Source organism: Telmatherina bonti, assembly GCF_933228915.1.
Source record: "Telmatherina bonti genome assembly, chromosome: 9".
Classification (NCBI taxonomy): domain Eukaryota; kingdom Metazoa; phylum Chordata; class Actinopteri; order Atheriniformes; family Telmatherinidae; genus Telmatherina; species Telmatherina bonti.
Window position 1 is genome coordinate 6,213,805 of NC_136627.1, and position 14,784 is coordinate 6,228,588.

The following is a 14,784-nucleotide window of genomic DNA, read 5'->3' on the forward strand; positions in this document are numbered from 1 at the left end:
TCATTCCTGCATGAGGGCCTCCCTCCAGTCGAAGGTGTGGTTTGGTCCGTGTGTGAGGGGCAGGATGGGAGGGTCCACCAACTGCCAGACCCCCGTGTCTCCCTGCTCCTCGCAGGAACAGAAGCCCAGGTATGGGATCTGAGAACCAAGCAGAGGCGTTAACATCACAAAGGTTTCTTACTGTCACACCAGATAACTCCGTTTCCTCATAACAAAGATTGCTTAAGATTGTTACATCCTCCTAGAGAAGCCAGAAGAAAAACGTTGGTTTTGGTTCGGTTTTTCCTCCACAGGAAGCTTTGTCTGCACCGAGGATTGCTGCTATGAACCCAATTACTTAAGATTTACTGTGAAACTTAACCGTGGCAGGATGAGACAGTGAATGCAACAATGTCTCTGTCTTTAAACACGTTGTTAAAACATGTTCCTACTTTCTCACCAACTTATCCAGCTGTTCATCAGAACTATTTGTTTATTATAAGTGTCAACTTCATGCTTTTCCTCAAAGTCAGACCAATCACACAACACTTCTTGGACAGAACAGGCTTTAGAAAGGTTGGAAGAGACTGGACAGACTGGTTGGAGATGATAGAAAGACAACAGGAAGTCAGATAAGCACTGGTTCCAACCAAGATATGCAGAACATCATCTCTGGACACACAACACGCCCAATCTGGAAGCAGATCAGGCCCACAGCGGGTACACTTCTTGTCAGCCTGGTGCTGAATCAGTAAAAAAGTTTCCTACAGGTTCCATTTTTGCAGTCCCAATAAACAGTTTGGACAATAATGCTGGTGGTGGTGTTGGAGGGGGGTGTATAACTGTCATGTGACCAGAGGAAGAGGCTGTATTGTTTAATGGCTTTACAGACCACCTCTGCCAACTGGACTCTCTTCTGAGACATCATCACGACCCCCTGTACCCACTGGCTTGTTTGTTGGAAACTCGGAGGTGAACTCTGCCCCCTGCTGGACAAGTCGGCTAACAACCATGCTAACTAAAGTAATAAAGTTAATAAAGCAAGGGAAGGGACCACTAAGGGAACATAAATGAGCCTCAAAGTGATACCTTCTGCCACAGATATCTACAAGTCTTCATCATCCACCGTCGTTAGATGTATTGCTAGTTGCTATTTCTAAATAAGGAGATGCTAAAGGTTCGAAAGTTTTGCTAAATAAAGCAACAAGGTGGTCAACCATGCTAGCAGCAGCGGAGCGGGAGTTACTTCCAGACTGGCCTTCAGAGAGAAAGAACTGTGCACGTTAATCTGAACATTACACACATAAAACTGACGAAAGACCTTCACATATCGAGTGTTTCGTCTGAATATTTCACATGTCAATACTTTTTTATGGAATCAATATCATCAGGAACGTTCACATCAGTGACCAAATTTCTTCCTGTGATTTAGCCATTTTTTATTTTATTTTTTTATTTTTACATTTTTGTTGATTGATGAGGTTGATTTTTCTTAATATTCACATCTATCTAACAGATACATAATCGACCAATCAGAGGAGGTGTGTTGACAGTGTCACCTGAGTTGGTCGCGAGTAATGCAGGCGTCACTTTGTCACTGTTACTTAATTCAAATTTTGTATCACCATGGCAACCATGGCCGAGCGTCTTATTGTCTTGTTTTTCTCAAGCTATCAGCTAGCCGCTGAAGTAGATCCTCAAACTGTCCTGGGTACATCCTAAAGTCCATTCAGTAGCGGTCGTGGTCCAGCTTCAGTTAACTGGACTAAACAAGTTCTCTGTTTTCTGGATCAGTTCTTACAGCTGCCACCAATTTCCTCTGATCACTCCACTCATTCAAGTATGGGAAATCTACTCTGGTATCACCTGGCTGGGATCGCCTCCTCCTCGCCAACCCACCTTCATCTGTATCAATAAGTGGCTGCCCTCAGAACCAATGACAGTTCTACACATCTCCACTCCAGTATAAAGAAGCTGCAGCTCATCCATTCCATGGCAGCTGTGTTCTGGATACGGGTTGCCCAGTTTGAGACTGGTTGTTGTTGTGCAGAGCCTTTAAGGCCTTTTGTGCTTTTCTGTTGGCTTTTTGCATATTGTTTTGAAGTAGTTTGGTTGTTTCATCTATGTGTTTGATGTAAGCTGCACCACCTGCCCCTCTCAGTTGGGTCTTTATTGATTTTCTTTCCCTTTTCATGTGGCTCAGTAAAATTCCTAAAACCAAGGCTTTTATTTTATGTTACGGCCTTTACCCATAGCGAGCCGGGCCGTAACACAGCACCTCTTCTTTCTTTTTTTTTGCAGAATCACAACAATATTGTCGTCGCTTGATGTTTGTTTTTGCCACCTTGTCAGTTTGTTTTAAAATCTTCATAATTTATTCACAAGTTAGCAAATATCTTGCCATATAAAAGCATATAAAGGCTTTTAAATGGCAAGATTTATAGGTTTTTTCTTCAATATCCCTGTCTTTGTGACCATTTGGAGCCCTATCAGATATTACCATAGTAACCGGTAGATCCTGATCAACATGGTGTGTCTCCATCTTCAAAACACACTAGCATTTCTGTCTGACATACTCTCTGGGACCACTGTAGGGCGACAGAGAGCTCCGCTACGACATGCTGATGCGTATTTAAGATCGATAACACAGACTGTTTATTGTTTTAATACGTCTAAACTTCGATGGCGTAGACTGGTGATCACCAGGTGGACCTGATCATGGTGTTTATATTAAGTTACTTGGAAAAAAAATGAATAAACTGTTAATTTATGCAAAAGTGAAATAAAATCAATCCTGAGTGACTTTATAAATATGATGACAGGCCTTAAAATGGAGTCTTTCATCTGTCAGTTACATTTCTGATTTAATTTACAGAATAAATTCATTTCTGCCATGTTTCACAGAGTTCAGATGAAGCCAGATGGATACTAGGAACTGAATGTGGGATGAAGTGACCGCACCTTTCGGACCACTTGGATGAAGTCCTTGGCGTTCTGTGGGCTGCGGCCCTGCAGCTGCCGTGTGCAGGCCTCTAAGGAAGATGCGTGGGCTACAATCAGCACATTGTTTCCTGCAGAGCCAAACCAGACACCATGCACATAAGCACATGAAACTGGAAGAAATAATTCAGCTGAGATAGCAGACAGTGTCTCCTACCAGTGTTTTTGCAGTCTGACAGGATGTCCTTGGTCACCTGATAACTCCGACTCATGTAGTTGTTGTAAGATTCAGGCACGGTGAGCTTACTGACTGGAATCAAGGGCCTGCACACACAAACTGCATTTATAAACAGAGATGTAGCATTTCCAGTTGGACCATTAAGGGGCAGTCATCAGGATCGTCTGCTAGACCCGGTCCGATGGAGGACTTGGCTCAGTTGTAGGGGGGTGAATCCATGCAGACTGAGATCGCATAACTCTGTTTGCTCCACTTGAGAGCTAAAGTGGAGACGAAATTATTGCTGTTTTGGTTTTTATTTTGTTTAACTGCAAGTATACTGCAGAAATACGCCGCAACAATGGACGCAGTATGAACAGACGAGGCAGAGGACCCTCAACACGATCGCTATGTATTTACCCACAATGTAATGCTACGCCAAATGCAGGAAATGACTGTTTTCTTTAGGTCCACTTCCTGTATTTGGGCCGCTTTAAACAGGCCGAGACTTGTTTTTAAAGGCGGACCGAGTCTACTTCAAATCAGAATATGTTTGGCGCATTCACATTTCCCCAAACAAAGCAGACTTTCCGGGCAAAAGGACTCAGATTCCAATCAAAAGGCTGATGTGAATGTGTCCTTAGAGATGGAAGCAGTTTCACAGACTTCTCCAACATTTCTGATGTCGCTGATGAAGATATGAACAAAAACATGAATTAAAACGTATTGTTTTAACTCGTCCGTGTTTTTGGACTTTAGACTCTCTTTGGTCTTGGCCATGTTAGTAGTTGGAGTAATACCAATTGTATGAGGTGGACAGGTGTCTTGATGCAGCTAACAACCTCAAACAGTTGCTTCTAATAAGTGGAGTGGAGGTGGACCTTTTGAAGGTGGACTAACAGGTCTTTGAGGGACAGAATTCTAGTTGATAGACGGTTTTTTGAAGAGGACTTCATGTTCCTCTTGTGGCCTGTAAGGGAGGTAAACTGAAGCGACTCCACAAGGTTAAAACTAACATTAACAACAACCTTCAGCTCCAGCAGATCTCACCTGTAAGCGGTGTCCACGCTGAAGTCAGCTGCTGCCAGGTCGGTGGGGGGTATCCATGCAGGCAGTGAGGTCCCGGACACCCACTTAGTCCACTCGAACAGACCAGGTTCCACTCTTACCTTCAGCTTACCGTCCTGCTGCAGACCTGCTTCCACCAGCAGCACAAATGAAAGGATTGATGCTCCTCCTGCTCCTGATGATGCTGCAGAAGATGCAGGTTTTTTACCTTTCAGGATGTTGTGTGCAGTCTGAACACATCTCAGAGACGGCGAGCAGTACACCACATCTATCAGCGTGTTACTCTCCCGCAGAGCCTCACCTGCAGAAGCAGCACCTGCATGTGAGTGACCCATTTTCACCTCGTTGTGTTTGTGTGTTCAGATCATGAGGACGCACCGGTTAGTCGGGCCTGAGTGGATCCAAACACAGTGATGGGAGCGTCCATGTCATAATCTCTCTGTCCTCCCCACAGAGGCAGACTGGGAGGCATGTTCAGGTTGGATCGGACATATCTACCTGCAGGGCAACACACTGGGTTATTTGACCCAGTAGGGATCCAGGTCTAACTGGGAAAGCCTCCACAGGTACCGGACCCATCCTCACCTTTACCATCTGAGCAGAGGGAGAACCAGTGCTTCCCAAACACCACATCCATCCTCTCCCCGTGCCGGCAGACCAAAAGCGTCCGCTTGGGTTGCCGGGGGTGACCAGTGCTGAGCCGCAGGACTTGCTGGAAGTCAGACGGGTTGATGAGTAGCAGGCCGAGATGCCACAACGGTTCTGATCCACTTACACATAAAAACCCCAAACTACCTGCATGGGATGGCAGATGAGGCTGAGGGTGGGTGTGTCTCCGGGGTTGTCAGGGCGATGGCTGTCCAGCAGTCCATCAAACACCCCTCTGTCTTTACTAGTCTTGTCACTGGGATTGCAGCTGAAGAACGAGTGGGACCTGCAGCAGAGCAAGACAGTAACCCCTTCACATCTGTTTTTCTTTTTCCTTCTTTAAATTAAAAAACTAAATAAATGCAGTAAAAATGAAGAAATACTAGATTAAAAAAAAAAAACATATTAAATACACGAATAACAATAAAAAAAATAATTTAAAAATAAATAATAGTAAATAATCAATAGAATAATAAGAAATAAAATAAAAAATACCAGAAAAAAAGGGGATAATTTTTATTTTTATATATTTTTAGAGCATCAGTGATTCAGAGTATGTTTATAGACACAAAGTTCTGGACTTGGATCAGTATTTTATGAAAATTATAATGACACCAGTCCAGAATAATTCATTAAATAAGAAAAGTTGGCACATATGAGAAAAATGTTAAATGGTCTGATTCCTCCTCTAACTCCTCCGACTGCTCCGATCTGGTCTTTGCAAAATTTGTGAATCGTACTCTTTTGGATCAGATGGGAAGCTGATATGTGTGGAAAGTTAGAATAATGATGCTGAAGGGTATTTTGAAGGCTGCTTTCATGTCTGACCACGTTTCTTTGGAGTCAAACGTAGCCGGGCGGTGAGGTTGACCTGCAAGATGCAGCTTCAGACTGGAGTATGAAGCTAAACATGACTTATTCAGTAAAAATAATGATAAAAATGAACACATGCTGTGGTACCTGTAATAATTAAAGCTCTGTAACAGTGCTAACTATATTCTATGCTTCCTCTCAGTCCATATAAGTGAAACTTCAGAATTACCAAGCGATTTCAAGAAAAACAGTAGTGTGGTATGGACTGAAATAAACACATTTAGACACTTGTTGATCTTTGGCTGCTCCTGATTGGACATCACCATCAGTTTAAGCTCTCTGATTGGTGGAAAGCCTGACAGGAAGTGTCTTCATCACCATGTCCAGGTGAAAATAGAGGTCTCTTAGCAACATAGTAGTGATGAAGATGTGCTAAATAAGGGTGTTATCATGGATCATTGGGGATTATTCTCTGAATAAACACTACATGCTGTGTCTGGATTGTGAACCTCCTGGACCGATAGAAATGCTGGAAAACCCCCGTAGATCAGCTACAATGGTCAGATATCCATCACAGAGTTACACACTTCTGTTCCTGATGGTAGAAGAGACAGACCTCACGGGATCTGATTGAGGTTTAAGGGTTAAATCCATATTTAGACACTTTGAACAGCAGAGCATCATCTTGAATTTAAGATCAGGTCATTGACGGGATTAATTTATTGAAGTACAATTTTTACCCAGAAAAAGAGCCTAAATTCCTGAAAGCATGTATAATAGGGGAGAACAGGGTCGGATAAAAACAGTAATCAATCATCTTCCTACAGACACATGATGTTAACTCTGTTTCAGTGTAAGGACCCAATATGGTGTTTTGAGTGACACTCACCCGTGGAAGACCCAAGTGTCGGACTCATCCGCCAGGCTGACGTAATTCTCCGGCAGCAGACCAGACAGCCCGCTGCCCAACGAGGTCCCGTACACCCATCCCTCGCTGGTGCTACTCTGATCCATGGAGGACATGAAGATGTAATCTCCAGGAAGAAGCTCCAGCTCGTCATCGTTCTGAGGTGTGTAGGGGTACATGACCCTCATGGTCTGCACAGTGACAGAAACCAGTTACGGCCCATATTTCAACTGTTGCAAACAAGTGTTCATCTGAGTACCTGCTACCTCGTGATTAGCAAAACGAATGTCCCGTGAGAAGAGGACAGCAAGCCAATCACAGCCCAGCTTTACTTCGATGCCCTTCGCCAGTTTCTCCAGGGAGGGGAGGTGGTCCGAGGGGAAGTTGTAGGCCAGAGTCACATGGAGCTGCTTCTTGTGAGCCTCCACGTGGACGTCTGGAAGAGATAGACAAGATGCTTGGTTGCAACATCTGACGGGTCTTCTGACTGAATGTAAATTTTGAATGGGACAACAGGTCTTGGACCTGTATTACAAACCAGGCTGTCGAACACACATAAGCACAACTTAAAGTGTTGCTAACCAGCCCCACATTGCTGACAACTCACAGTGTGACTAACCACCCAAAGTGCTGATAACCATCCACAGCTGTGCTAACCACAGGGTTGCTAGACAGTCACAGTATTGCTAACGACCTACAGTGTTGCTAATCAATCAGTGATGCTAACAACCGACAGCATTGCCAACAACCTAGCATGCTGCTAACCACCCACAGTGATGCTAAGTACTTACAGTGATGCTAACTAGCCACAGCATTTCTATTGAGCCACAAGTTGCTAATTAACCACAGTGTTGCTAGCAACCCACAGCATTGCTAACGACCTACCGCATTGCTAATCAGTCACAGTGTTTCTAACAACCTACACTATATCTAACAACCCAGAGTGCTGGTAACCACCCACAGCGTTACTAATCAACCACAGCTTTACAAACCCCTTACGGTATTGCTAACTAGCCACCACATTTCTAATGAGCCACAATGTTATTAATGTGCCACAGTGTTGCTAACAAGCAACAGCATTGCTAAGAACCCAGAGTGCTGCTCACAACCCACAATGTTGTTAATTTGCCACCAATTTGCTAACCACTTATAGCGTTGCTAACTAGCCACTGCAATTCTAATGAGGCACAGTGTTGCTAACAAGCGACAGCATTGTTAACTAGCCACCTCTTTGCTAACCACTTATAGTGTTGCTACCTAGCCACTGCATTGCCAATGAGCCACAGTGTTGCTAAAGATCCACAGCATTACTAACAACCCACAATGTTGTTAACTAGCCGTCACTTTGCTAACCACTTATAGTGTTGATAACTAGCCACTGCATTTCTAATGAGTCACAGCGTTGCTACTGATACCACAGCGTTGCTAATGAGGCACAGCATACAACCCAAAGTGCTGCTAACAACCCACAATGTTGTTAACTAGCCACCCCTTTGATAACCACTTGTAGTGTTGCTAACTAGCCAATGCATTTCTTATGTGCCACAACATTGCTAATGATGCCACCGCATTGCGGAAGATGCACAGCGTTGCTAATGAGCCACAGTGTTGCTAATAATCCACAGCATTGTTAACAACCCAGAGGGCTGCAAACAAACCAAAAGTTGTTAATTAGCCAGCACTTTGCTAACCACTTATAGTGTTGTTAACTTGCCACAGAGTTGCTAAGGAGCGATAGTGCTGCTAACTACCAACATGGCCAGATGTGTGAACAGCCACATCTTATACAGCTTAACAGCTTATAATGGTGGACCTTCTTAACAGTTTAGAATTGAAGAAACCTTTTAGACAAGACAAAAAGAAGTCCAGAAGCCTTTGATTTAAGCTCAAACTGCAAAGACCTGGATGACAATCTACACAAACATATTACTGCCAACTGCATTCCACATGACTGATACAAACAGATTCTTATGTTCTTGCAAACAGGATAATTTAATTCAAAAGATGTGAATTAGGACAATTTGTATGAGTGAGTGATGAAAGATGAAGACGTGAATAATTTCCATCACATCTCAGCGTCACTGAATAAAGAGCAGAAAGAAAACATTTCTCTCTGCTCGACAGGAAGCAGATACCTCAATGATTTTCTTGGCTCTCACCATGAAGCAGAAATGTGACGGCTCTGATCTGATCTGACACCTGCTCATTGCCCTCATTTAACACCGTTTAAGGCCATCAGCTGAGTGAACGCTTTAATTTACAACTTTGAAGGCCATCCATGCCGGTGACGGCTGTGAGGTCTCCACATATTACACGGTGGCTCCTCAACATAAAGCCATGCAGACAGTCAGCTAACAACTTATGATTCCTACCTGCCTTACTGGCCGCCTCAGTGGAGAAGTCAGCTGCAAACTGCTTGAGGACGTCGGCCACCTGCTCCTCCACGAAGAGGCCAATGAAGTTAGAGGATGTGTAGAGCTCCAGAGGCAGCGGGCTGGGAAAGCGACCCCGCCACTGCTGCACTGTGGCCTGCAGGGCCTCGCACAAAGCGTCCACTTTGTTGTCTGAACACTGAGGGAAAAGAAGAGGTACAGGACTGTTTCATGTAGATCCAGTAAAAGTTCTGCATTGTTCCTGGTCCTCACATGTGGCTTCTTCTTTGAAAGATGGAGCTTTAACCTGCATGTGTGGATTTCAGGGTGAACTGTGTTTACAGACTGGATTTCTTGAAGTCCTCCTGAGTCCATGCTGTGATTTCCAGTAGAGAATAATGTCTGCTTTTATATGAGAAAATCACCAGCATCCAGCTTTGCCATCTAGCATACAGAGATTCCTCTTGATTTTCGGAATCTGTGGATGATATTCTACACTGCAGATGCTGGCATCTCCAAAATCTGAGGAACATTATTTTGCAGTTTTTAACTCCAGTTTGTCTCAGACTGGTGAAGCTCTGTCCATCTTTCCATCTGAGGAACTCTGCCTCTCTGAAATGCTCAATTTATCCCCAGTCATGTCACTGACCAGTTGATAATTAACCTGATTAGTTGTTTCTGGTTTGTACCAGTTACTTTTCCAGCCTCCTGTTACCAGAGACATAATTATTTGCCATATGAATACAATAAAACTTAGTCATCTGAGGGGAATTAAAACATCTTCATTATAGGAAGTTAAATTTGTTTTAGTTCAGGGACCTGCAGGAAAATCTGATCAGTGCAGGAAAATAACAGCATGACTTCATTTTTTTTTTTTTAGGAAAGATGTGTAAAACTGTTTAGATTAAGGATCTTTTGGGTCCAGCTGGACTCACCATGAAGAACTGGCAGAGGGTGATGTGTGGGAAGATGTTGTGGGCTTTGTTTTTGCCACAGGTGACCCGACTCTGCTGCCAGAAGTGGGAAAGCTGGTTCTGTAGCGGCCCGCTGGGTCGCAGGTAGAGGACGAACTCCCTGGGCAGTGGGTCGTCTAGAAATGGGTCGTCCACGTGGGAAAAAAGCCTGCACAAGACAAAAGCTTCTCATCTGGTCTCACACTTTTATTTTCAGTCTAAGTGATGCAGGTTTTCAGAAATCGCCTGCGGTTGAGGTAAAGTAACAGCGGCTGCTTTTATTTATTTATTCATTTCTACTGGTGACACTGGTGATGCCTCCAGCAGTGACAGCAGAAATACTCTTGGTTTAACCTGCACCTCCTGAGGCTGCAGGAAGCCCATTAACCCACTGAAGGGCTGCAGACCTCTGTGCTGAGTGTATTTTGTCTCTATATAAATGATTTAGAGGCTAAAGTGGGCAGAACATGGTTTCACAGATGAGCTGGTTTTGTAAAGCAGCAGATCTCATGAATCTGCTTTTAACATCTCGCCACACTCGCCTAAAACTGATGTTAAATGTAGAAAAAACATTCTACTCTGATGCGTGGAGGAAGCACTTAAAGAAAACTTCAATTTTTTATGACAGTGTTCATAATTTAAGGCTGTAAAGCCTGTAAAGTGGTGCAAAGGTCCAGCAGACGGCGCTGTAATGTACACTCACATGATGAGGATCTGTTTAAACTTACCAGTCACATGCTGCCTGCACGCTCCGGCCTCCAGTTGACACCAAGGCTTTCAGCCTGTAGAGGACAGAACATAATGGTTTGTTTATGACTGGAGCATGTGAACACGCAGCAGGTCTGTGATTGGATGGATGGATGGATGGATGGATCATTGATGGATGGATGGGTGAATGGATGGATTAATGGATGGATGGATGGTTGAATGAGTGATGGGTGAATGGATGGTTGATGGATTGTTGATGGATGGTTGGATGAAGGATGGATGGATGGATGGATGAAAGATGAATAGATGGTTGGATGGATAGATGGATGGTTGGATTGAAAATGGATGGATGGGTGAATGGATGGAAGATGGCTGAATGAATTGTTGGTGGATGGTTGGATGAATGATGAATGGATGGATGGATGGATAAATAAAAGATGGATAGATAGTTGGATGGATGGATGGAAAATGGATGGGTGAATGGAAAGAAGGTGGATGGATGGGTGGATGGGTGAATGGATGGACAGATGGATGGATGGTTGGATGAAAGATGGATGGATGGATGGGTGAATGGATGGAAGATGGAAGATGGATGGATGGATAGATGGATGGTTGGATGGATGGATGAAAGATGAATAGATGGTTGGATGGATAGATGGATGGTTGGATTGAAAATGGATGGATGAGTGAATGGATGGAAGATGGCTGGATGAATTGTTGGTGGATGGTTGGATGAATGATGGATGGATGGATAAAAGATGGATAGATAGTTAGATGGATGGATGGAAAATGGATGGGTGAATGGAAAGAAGGTGGATGGATGATGGATGGATGGGTGAATGGATGGATAGATGGATGGATGGTTGGATGAATGATGGATGGATGTATGGATGAATGATGGATGGATGTATGGATGAAAGATGGATGGATGGATGGTTGGATGAATGATGGATGGATGGGTAAATGTATGAAAGATGGATGGATGGTTGGACGGAAAATGGATGGGTGAATGGATAGAAGATGGATGGTTGGATGAATGATGGACGGACAGATGGGTGAATGGATGGATGGTTTGAATGGATGGATGGATGAATGATGGATGGATGGGTGAATGATGGATGGATGGGTGAATGGGTGAAACATGGATGAATGGATGAATGATGGATGGATGGATGAATGGGTGAAACATAAATGAATGGATGGTTGGTGAATGGATGAATGATGGATGGATGGTTAGTGGATGGATGGATGGATGGGTGGATGGGAGATGGATGTAAAAAATTAAAACTTATGTAAATTTTGTACTTTTAAATCTAAAACCAATGAAACATAAAAAGTCGAATAAAATAAACAGAATTAATAAAACAGCTTCAACAGTCAAACTGAGAAATTTCTGAAAAAATAAAAACTGTCAACATGATCATTTTTACTGTCTAAATTTCTCCATTTAACAGGAGTATAAACGACACCACTCGAGCAGATTAACGTAGGCGTACGAAGGACATGCAAACCTCTGATGTCAGCAGTGTTTGTGACGAACATCTGGGTGACATTCACGGTTCAAGTCGTCAGACTGAAAAACGTCTGAGACAGAAGTGGAAAGGAGAAGTGGATCATGTGACGTTTTGGCCATTCGCTCTGTTATCATGACGGTAAACATTTACCGTAAAGCTGGTAAAAGCAGTCTCACTTCTGGTTTTTACTCACATTGAACTCTGCTTATTGGCTTGAAATGATGTGTATGTAAAGTGCCCGGTGACAACATTGTCGTAAAGTGGCGCTAATACAAATAAAGCTGAACTGAATTGAATTATATTGAGTTAATGTGAGTAAAAATGTGAGTTTAATGAGATACGACAGGAAACAGCTCGGTCCAACCCTGATCGACTGAGAGTTCATCTCCATGAAAACTGGAAGCAGATCTGTTTCCTCCTTTCTGTTTCATCATGATGAATGCTTTTTCACATGGATGCAGAGCTGTAAAAACGCTTCATCCTGATAAACATCCAACATGAAGCCAAACGTCCCCAAATCACAGCAAAATTAATTAAAAGTAAAAGCTTTTTAGCAATTAATTATAGAAATTTATTCTATTTATTAATTCCTTACAGTAATTGATTAATTTCTTTAATAATCTTTGTAATTTCATTAGTTTGTTGCCAAATTAATTTATGTATTTTTAGAATAAATTTTATTAATTTATTTCTGTACTCAGGCACGTCTACATCTTGTCAGGTTTTTATTTCTAACCTGCAGCGACAAAAGCTGCACTATAATACACACACAAAGGAAGCAATGATCAATTAAATAAAAATATTTAATTAAAACTGAGTTGATATATAATTATATAAAATTTGTAGTAAAAAAAGGAAAATTTTAATTCAGTAACACATATTTATTCACTTCTACATTATATCCATGTTTATTTCCATAGTAACAGATGTTTTTATTGTTACCACGTGTTGAGTGTAAAAAAAGGTTGTCCTTCCTGCTTTTTAAACGTGTCTTTTTGCATCAATAATAATAAATAAAGAAGTTTTAAACAACAGTTTTCAACAGTCATTGAGTAAACTTCTCATCTAACATTTCGGGTTGTTTTTAGACGACTCAGGTTTATTTCTGCTTGATGGATGATATTTAGAAGCAGCGCTACTAATAACGTTCTCGTTGTACAATCTTTTTGTAGGAGTGGAGATCGTTTACGCGTGCCCGGGGAGCTTTGGCCTCATATGGCTGTAATGATGGGAATTTTTAGCAAGACTCGCTCATTCCAGACCTTACGTTGACATAAAAGAGTTCATTCTAGCTGCCGTGTCTCGCTTTCAGCTCTCTGTGAACTGGATGAGTAACGGCGGTCAGGTGACTAAAACACAAAGAGGGGAATCTTCGCTGCTGGTAGACATCATGTCATACTGCTGTCTACTCTGAGATTTAAAAAAAAAAAAAAAAAAAAGACCAAAAAAAATAGGTAAATAAATATAAGAAAATAATGATCTCGGCTGTTACACAGAAGCTGTCTGGTAACTGTCAGGGACGGCTGTGACCCTAAAGCTGAAAGTGTCCTGAAACTGCTAAATATTGTCCAGTGGAAGAATGTAGGGCATTAATCTTTACACTAGTGGCTTTATTTACAACTTGTTTCCAAGAAAAGTTTGTCCAGCCATCCAGGAAGTCATAATTAGTCCTTCAGCAAGACTTTCCTTCAACAGAGCTGGGGCAGTATGACTCCACTTAGAGGAGAACAAGACCCAGCTTTGTGGTGAAGGAGAAGAAAAACATCAGACATAAACAAGTGATGAATATCCGAAAGCAGCAAAGTAGATGAGTAACATGGAGAATGTTCCGTCTGCGGAAAAGCAAACATTCCTCATCATGACCTGAATGAGGGTCGAGCGGCATGACAAACAAATTCCTGTTTCAGTCGGATCACAGAAGGTCAACATGTTGGTCTGACGAGACCCACAGATCTCAAAGATGCAAATAAAAAATGGAGTTTAGCTTCATCAAGACTGAAATGAAACCAAAGTTTCATCTTTCTGCATCTTTTTAGTAAAAACAAGTCATGTGTGTATTAATGTTGTTGAATTTCTAGTTACATATTAGCAGCGTGGCGAGGATGAGAAACCATATCACTGCCCAGCATCACCTTACTGCACAACGCAACACGCTAGCAGCTACACACAACACGCTAGCAGCTACACGCCAACACGTTCCACATGCTTCACTAGGCATTCATGCAAGAGATCTCAAGAGAACATTTTCAGAGGAACAGAAGAAACAAAACAGAGGAAAGAACAGTTAGAGAGAAGGGACAACATCACACTGACTTTTATTGGCTTGAGAGATCTCAGAGAAGAAACAGGACAAAAATTATGCCAGATTAGCCATTACTATGGGAGATCTCAGAGAAGAGACAATGAAGATGATCAAATCAAATTAAATAAAACTTTATTTCTTGAGCACTTTTCATGCCACGGGCAACACAAAGTGCTTTACAAGATAAAATCAAGTCATAAGGATTAAAACAAACAGTGGATAACAAGGCATTTAAAAATAATACAGACACAAGCTCTTTCCACACACACACACACACACACACACACACACACACACACACACACACACACACACACACACACACACACACACACATTCCCCGAAAAACATCATTCCCTGAAT

The 14,784-nt window shown here is 42.4% G+C and overlaps 1 protein-coding gene across 3 annotated transcripts in view; it reads right to left on the minus strand.

Annotated features, from left to right (window-relative positions):
• Positions 1–14,784, minus strand: part of LOC306760056 (ubiquitin-associated and SH3 domain-containing protein B-like) — a gene marked incomplete at both ends in the record, with an annotated part of 41,478 nt that continues 26,694 nt past the window's right edge. Inside the window, 13 exons of one of the 3 annotated variants that reach the window (XM_079245826.1) lie at positions 1–138; positions 2,941–3,050; positions 3,137–3,243; positions 4,187–4,331; positions 4,413–4,505; positions 4,583–4,702; positions 4,790–4,916; positions 5,003–5,138; positions 6,555–6,763; positions 6,839–7,008; positions 8,945–9,143; positions 9,880–10,066; positions 10,626–10,679. In XM_079245826.1, the coding sequence (XP_079101952.1) occupies positions 1–138; positions 2,941–3,050; positions 3,137–3,243; positions 4,187–4,331; positions 4,413–4,505; positions 4,583–4,702; positions 4,790–4,916; positions 5,003–5,138; positions 6,555–6,763; positions 6,839–7,008; positions 8,945–9,143; positions 9,880–10,066; positions 10,626–10,679 (1,795 nt within the window). Of the gene's footprint in view, positions 139–2,940; positions 3,051–3,136; positions 3,244–4,186; positions 4,332–4,412; positions 4,506–4,582; positions 4,703–4,789; positions 4,917–4,979; positions 5,139–6,554; positions 6,764–6,838; positions 7,009–8,944; positions 9,144–9,879; positions 10,067–10,625; positions 10,680–14,784 lie in introns of all 3 variants that reach the window. The other 2 variants (XM_079245825.1, XM_079245824.1) reach the window with 2 other exon arrangements.